At 33.1% G+C, this 7817-nt stretch overlaps 1 protein-coding gene across 1 annotated transcript; it reads left to right on the top strand.

The window, feature by feature from the left end:
• Positions 1–3218: 3218 nt before the first annotated feature.
• Positions 3219–6474, top strand: LOC120254445. Its single transcript, XM_039262548.1, has 3 exons — positions 3219–3347; positions 4097–4171; positions 6315–6474. The coding sequence occupies exons 1-3, from the start codon at positions 3265–3267 to the stop codon at positions 6472–6474; spliced, it is 318 nt and encodes a 105-aa protein (XP_039118482.1). The 5' UTR covers positions 3219–3264.
• The last annotated feature ends 1343 nt before the right edge of the window (positions 6475–7817 follow it).

Genomic DNA, 7817 nt, shown 5'->3' with positions numbered 1-7817 from the left:
CACAAATCTCTAATTTTTTTCTCACTATTTTCCCCACTTTCTCTGACGCCCTAACTCACTTCTCTGAATGATGCACTGAGACAACCCTCATTCCCTCTATTTATAGGAGAAGATGATGAGGCTTAGCTCACCTAATCCTTGAATTAGATGAGGATTAGGTGAGAAAGGCATAGGTGAGGGTTTTTTATATTTTTCTTTTTTTTTCACATGTGCAGCAGCGCATGTTATTAACAATTCTCCCACTTGAAGATTTGATTGATAGACAATCAGATCTTCACATCATTCTTTCTTCCTTGCCATTCAATGTTGTTTACATCTTTACCAGGCCACATGAGGATCGACACCATATAAATTTGTCAGTGTTGATTGCTTTTGTCAGAAAATTTGCTTAGTTGTCCTTTGTATGAATTTTCTGCATATCCACTATTCCTTCTTCCACTTTTTTCTCGAACAAAGTGGTACTGAACTCTGATATATTTTGTCTTTAAATGAAATGCTGGATTTCTTGTAAGGTGTAAAGCACTCTAGTTATCACAATATAGAGAAATGTTTTCTTGTTTATGCCCGAATTCTTCTAGCACTATCTTCAACCACATTGCTTCTTTACTAGCTTGTGTAGTTCCTAGGTATTCTGCTTCTGTCGTTGAAGTAGCCATGACTGACTATAGTTTTGAAACTTAACTCACAGCTCTTTTTGCTAGTATGACATATATCCTGTAGTGAATTTGCTTTTTTTAAGATCACCTACATAATCATCATCAACATATCCTTTGATAATAAAATCTGAACCCTCATAACATAATGCAACATCTGAGGTTCCTTTATCATATTTAAGGATCCACTTTACAGTATTCCAATGCTCTCATCCAGAATTTGCCATGTATCAACTTACCACCCCCACTACATGTGTAATGTTTGGTCTTGTACAGATCATGGCAAACATTAGGCATTCAACTGCTAATACATACAATATTTGAGATATTTCTATCCTCTCTTATTTAGTACTAGGACACATACTTGAGGATAACTTGAAATTAATAGGAAATAGGGTAGAAATTGACTTACAATCTTGCATGTTGAAGCGCCGCAAGATCTTCTGCAGATAATTCTCCTGAGAAACCCAAATCTTCCTCTTATTTTGTCATGATAAATTTGCATCCCTAGAATCTTGTTTACCATTCCCAACTCCTTCATTTAAAATTCTTTAGCCAACTGTGCCTTCAATTGCTTGATACGATCATTGTTAGGGCCTGCTACGAATATGTCATCAACATACAGACAATAAGAAAACAAAATCTTCTTCTTCAAACCTCTTTGCATAAGTACAAGGGTTTGTATTGAATCTGCTGTATCCAAGGATCATGATGAAGGAATCAAATCTCTTGCATCAACATCTTGCCCAATGTTTTAAACCATATAGAGATTTGTTCAACCTGCAAACCAAGTTCTCTTTATCTTTTTATTCAAATCCTTCTAGTTGGAGCATGTAAATTTTTTTTTCAAGATCTCCATGAACAAATGCAGTTTTGACATCTAACTGCTCAAGTTGCAAGTTAAATGCATCACACATCACCAGAACTACTCGGACTGAGCCATAGGTGAAAAAATTTGGTTGAAGTCAATTCCTTCCTTTTGAGCATATCCTTTCACCTCCAATCTAGCACGATAATGATCTACTTGATCATCACTATTGCACTTGATTTTATAGACCCATTTGCTGTCAATGGGATTTAACTATTGTGGTAGTGACACTAGTTCTCATGTCCTATTTTTAACAAGAGCTTTGATTTCTTCTTCCATTGCTGCCATCCATTGAGATGCATCTGAATTACTCAATGATTCTTGAAAAGTTGATGGCTCTCCATCCTCAGTTAGAAGACAATACGCAATGTTACCCTTTATAATATAGTTAGAATGCCAATTTGGTGTCTTTCTTGTACGAGTTAATCGCCAAACTTCTGAACTTCAAATTCAGCTAGCTCTTGTACCTTGTGCTTTGGTGTAGCTTTAACTTTTTTTCTACCTGTATTGTTGTAGTCTTTGTGCTTTTTTTGAAGTGTTTTCACCATATGCTTGCTCTTGTTCTTTATCTTCTATGAAGATAACATCCTCTGTGATTACAATCTTATGGGTAGTGGGATCCTACAGACGGTGTCCCTTAACTCCATCAGTAAGCTCCAAATGAAGATTTACAATGATATTACCATCGATCTTATTCTACTCATCATCTTTAATCTTAGTTGGTCTTTCAGTAATAGCAGCTAAGAAATTATCATTCCTCAAGCATAGCTTTCATCTTTAACTTCTACAGATGAGAAATTTACTCCCATTGAATTTTTCAAACTCATATTTTGCTATCATTATTTCTATCACAAACAACTTCAAGGGCAGTAACCAGTTCCTATAAAGGGTGAAATAATAATCTAACTTATTTTCTAATTTGGAGGATCCACTATTAGTGGAAGCCACAGAGCATATGATAAGTGGATATAGATAAACACCCTAAGCCTCACTCTGGTACCACTTGTTGTGAAAATATGGAACTGGGTAGAGTAGGGCCACAACAAAAGTACTTGAAAAATAATAATAAAGATGAGGGCCACAGATTTTACATGGAAAACCCTCAAAATAAATTAGGATAAAAACCACGGGCAAGGAAGAAGAATTTCACTATAGTAAAACTAGGAGCTACAAGTTTTCTATTAATAAGGAGAACAACAACTCATTCTCTCTTTTAATAGAACCAACACAAAATCTCTAATTTATTTTCTTCTCACTATTTTTCCCACTTTCTCTCTCATCCTCACTCACTCCTTTGAATAATGCACTAAGACAACCCTCATTCCCTCTATTTATAGGAGAAGATGATGAGGCTTCACTCACCTAATCCTTGGGATTAGATGAAGATTAGGTGAGAAAGGAGTAGGTGAGGGTTTATTTATTTATTTTTTTTTTCACATGTGCAGCAGCACATGTTATTAAGGGGTTGTTTGGTTGTCAAGAGTGGATTGGGAGTGAAGGGGGATGAGGTATAATCCTTTGTTTGGGTATGCATTAGTGGAAGTATGGGAGTAGTATAAGGCATTCGCAATCACCACCAACTGGGCGGAATAGCCCAATCCTGAATGTGGAAAAGACTAAAATGCCCTTGTGAACAACTTTTTATTATTAAAGTGTTTTCTTTAATGCTGGAGTTGGTTCCAGAGTTAGGGCGACGTTCGAAGATTCTCACCAGCAATGGTTGCTCCCCACCGGTGAGCCATAATGTCTGCAAATGATCTCGCCGTGGTCCTTTGCCGTTTCCTCGAGTGGCAAACTTCTCTCTTTAGGATGGTCCATGATTCTAGGTTTGTCCCTTTCTTCTTCGTTTTAGTTTTCTTTATATTTCTTTGTGGATTTATTCTAATCGTATGTTGTTATTAAAAAATCAAAGCTGAGCCATTTAAAATTTCTTGATTTGGATAGAGATATATTCTTTTATCACATCTTGCTGGTCACTGAAAGTAAAATTATTACCTGCAAATTGATATAGTACTTTAGTTTATGTTATATTGATCTCTAACTTTTATTTTCCTGAAGATAATAAGCTTGTTGGATATGATGATTATTTGATTTGTTTTAATTTAAGCATAATGTTTGAATTGTCACTGTTTCTTTTTTCCCTTGATAGTTGATGCTTTTGGAAGTGTGTTTATTGTGGATAATAAATGGAGCAAGTCCTGGAGTATTTGGTGTTCCTAAGATCTGCTGCTTTGTTGTCATTGTTCTCTTGGATTTTCCATTTCCATTTCTTTTATTTTGTAGTAGGTGTGTGCCCTTTCTACCTTTCTTTAAGGTGATGCAAATTTTTTGATCTTTGCTATTGTCATAGGAAAGAAAGCAATGACAGCTCAGTATTATTGATCAAGCTGTATAATGTTCATTAATTACTACAAATTGTCATCTAGATTCTTCCCCTTTTAAGATATAAGATGCAATCATTTTCACATTAACTTAAATATTTCACTTAAGTTTCTTTCTATAAATTAATATTGTTAGCAGATTTATGTCCCACTTAACAGGATGGTGCATGAACTGATGAGATTAAATTCTGTAGCTATGAGAACATGGACATCGCTTTACATTATGGTGCTATGTTGAGGGAGTGCATTCATCTTCAAAGTATAGCAAGGTATCTTTTCTTTTCTTATGCCTTCGTTAGATAGATTTTCTTAATTGCAAGTGTTATCATTGTTTTCTTGAAAGTGCATCCTTGTTGACCAAATCAACTTCCATTCATATTACTGATGAGGTTTTCCTAGGCGAATGCCCTTTTTTTCATTTTATTAATTTTCTATTGGTTTAATCATCTTGTAACTTGGTAATTTTCATGTCGTTGAGGAGAAACACCTTTTATAGCTAAAATTATATCAGCAATCTCCATTACATGTGATGGTATAAATGAGTGAATATCTTTTATTCTTGGCATTCTTCATGATGGCTTTTATTTCTCTTTGTTGTTCCACCAACTGAATCATATGACTAGAATTTACTAATGACTTTGTGCATCCACGCTAATTAATTAAGAGGGGTCATATGTTAAATAATTTTGCACTTGATACATGCCTTCAAAATTTAAGCAAGATCCTCCCTTGACTGTAAACATAAGTTTAATTGGGCGGAGTTTATAAGAATATTCTTAAAATATAGGATTTCAGACTTGTAAATATATCTGACTATGTGAATGCCATCCAAATGCTAGCTCTATTAATACTTGATGAGGTACGATATAATGTGATTGAATATGAAATTTCCATGGCAATCATTCAACTTGTAACGTGGGAGCTCTTAAACATGGCCTAAAGCCCTTGAATCCATCCACCAAACTGATTGGTGAAATAAACAAATAAATATTATAAAAGAATGCATAAATAATTTATAAAATAAGACATCAATTAAATCATTAAGATGGTTGGTTATGTTCTTCTACTGATGAATTTTAACCTATACCTGAGATAGATTAAGTTGAGTTTTAATTTATTGTATATTGAAATACCAGGATAAGGTAAAACCGTAGAAAGGCCTCAAAACAATTTCAGCATAAAAAATATATGTGCAAATAACATGCTTGTCATGTTATTTTATATGTGCAAAAAACACTTGTTCCATTGGTTCAACATATATTTATTAACTTACACATACACATTATTGTCAACTTAGATTTTGATAATATGATGAGGCTTAAACAACTTTGGGTATATTGCGCAATGATTGTATGCTACTTTTTGGTATTATGTGTTGTCCTCGCCACGTGTGCAACAGAGTAAAGTAATAATAGACGAAGAATGATTGAACATGAGATTTCATCATTATCTTCTAGACAGCGCAAACTACATGAGTACATTCACCATTTAGTTTTTAAAGGTGATATTAAGTGTATTGACATGTTACGCATGGATCGACATTGTTTTCATAATTTGTGTCAATTGTTAACTACAACCAGTGGGCTACGAGGTACATTAAATGTTGGTGTCCAAGAGATGATCGCAATGTTTTTGGAACATTATAGCACATCATGTCAAGAATAAAGTGATTAAATTGCAATTCCTCCGATCGGGTTAGACTGTTAATCGGCATTTCCATTAGTTATTCTTTGTCACTCTGTTCTTTTGAAGAAAACAGAACCTATAACTAAAAACTCAAACAACTAAAACTCTAGGTGGAAGTGGTTTAAGGTAATGACCTAGGTTCTTATGCTCTATTAGTAGTAGATATTATGTGACTAATTATTAATTTTTTATTTAATGTAGAATTATCTTGGAGCATTAGATGGGACACATATACGTGTGAATGTACCCAAAATTGATTGACCAAGATATAGATCAATGAAATCTGAAATTACTACAAATGTCCTCGCCATCTTCATTCAAGACATGCAATTTATATATGTCTTGCCTGGATGGGAAGATTCAGCCTATGATGGTCGGGTTTTTAGGGATGCAGTGACAAAGCCTAATGGCTTGAAGGTTCCCGATTGTAAAAAAGATAGTTTTATTACTTTTGGAGACCTACTAATAGATAACTTTTGAACCATTACCTAATATGAAATATTTCTCTATTCTCTTGTTTCTATTACTTAGTAGATGCTGGGTATGCAAGTTGTCCTCACCTCAAGAATTTTTCAATATGAAACATATTAGCGCATGAAACGTAATTGAAAGGACATTCGGTCTTCTAAAAAGTCGTTGGAAACTCTTATCTAGCCCAAGTTTTTATAATATAGCCACTCAACGGCGTATCATAAATGCTTATTGTTTGCTTCATAACTTCATCAGACAAGAAATTGTAGAAGATCCTGTAGAAGATGATGTTAGTGATGCAACCTTAGAAGGAGCACAAGATGATATAGAAAACATTATAGTCGTTGAACCAACGGAAGAATGGACACAATTTCGGCTTAACATCTCTGTGGATATGTTTAATACTTGGCACTAACTTGAGCATAATCAAGTTGTTAATTACTTTGTTTTATTGTATTGTACGACATGATGGCCATAGTTTCTAAAGCTATTGTATTGTATGAAGAATTAGCAAGTATTTTATTAATTATTTTGATGTTTGTATGACATCATGGAAGTCCATTATCTTTCATATATATATATATATATATATATTTCTAAATTTGATTAAGTCTATGACATTAGCATAGGCTAGTGATGTTACAAGCTTTCTAATTCTAATTTCAGTATTGGATATTGAAACTGAACTAGGTGACTTCAAGGCCGAAGTTCACACTAATCTCTGGTGCTGCAATTATTTTAATAGCATGTAATTTAGTGTGTGTATAAACTGTTTTATTTTAATGTATTAGAGACTTAGTTTGAAAGTGTAGCTTTCCAGTCAACTTAAGAACATGCTTAATGCTTTACAGTGAGGAATAATTAATGATGCTATTTTCTTAATATATTTGTTTCATTATTTTGACTGAATCTAGAGGAGGGCACAGGCCAAATGACCAAACCAATTGAGTCAGATGACCCATCAGGCCCGGCCGCTAACCCGTAACCTCCCAACCTTGTAGCGGGTCTAGTTACGGGTTGGGCTTTTCCCAACCCGAAACCCAATGGATCACCCTGGTTCTCTGCCTGCCAGGTTGGGCCCGGCCAACCTAGCGGGTTAGATTTTTTTAATTTTTTATCAAAAAAACAAAACAAGTAAGCATTGGCCATGGATTGAACCCAAAAACTCTTAGTGGGGGTTAAGGAAGTCTAACCAAGTGATCAATGAATAATTGGTCCTTGATTAACTTACCAAACATTATTATCTTTTACTTTTACAATACATTAGTTTTTTTAAAATATTATTCATCTTCATTATTAATATTATTTAAAATGAATGAAATATTTATACCAAATCACTCATATAAAAAATTATTGTTATACAAAACAACATAATTAAATTTCAATGATGTGTACTTGTATAAATATATCATTAATTTAGAACCATAATCCTTCTTAAAATAATTTTTATGTTTTTTTATGGAATCTCTAAAACTATTGTGTATTTTAAACAATTATGGACTAAAAATCCTAATATTATTTGAGATCATAATTAATAAATAATTAACTTAATTTTTTATTAAATTAATAATAAAGTTTTCACATAATTTACAAAAAAATTCTTTTAATTATAAATTTGTAAACAGTTTAACCTTAATAATATATTTCATCAAAAAATAAATCTAAATTAGGATAAATACATTTACTATGAGATAATGTTAACAACTATCTCATTCAAAAAGAACCATTATTAATTATTAATTTGTAGATTTATTATTT

The sequence above is a fragment of the Dioscorea cayenensis genome, unplaced genomic scaffold, assembly GCF_009730915.1.
Source record: "Dioscorea cayenensis subsp. rotundata cultivar TDr96_F1 unplaced genomic scaffold, TDr96_F1_v2_PseudoChromosome.rev07_lg8_w22 25.fasta BLBR01000456.1, whole genome shotgun sequence".
In the NCBI taxonomy this organism is placed as follows: Eukaryota; Viridiplantae; Streptophyta; class Magnoliopsida; order Dioscoreales; family Dioscoreaceae; genus Dioscorea; species Dioscorea cayenensis.
The sequence above is the reverse complement of the archived record's forward strand: the minus strand, read 5'-3'. Positions and strand labels throughout refer to the sequence as shown.

Coding starts and splice junctions, on each gene's coding strand:
- LOC120254445 (XM_039262548.1), top strand. CDS start 3,265: ATGTCTGCAAATGATCTCGCCGTGGTCCTTTGCCGTTTCCTCGAGTGG. Junction 3,348..4,096: donor AGGATGGTCCATGATTCTAG/GTTTGTCCCTTT, acceptor TAAATTCTGTAG/CTATGAGAACATGGACATCG. Junction 4,172..6,314: donor CATCTTCAAAGTATAGCAAG/GTATCTTTTCTT, acceptor TAACTTCATCAG/ACAAGAAATTGTAGAAGATC.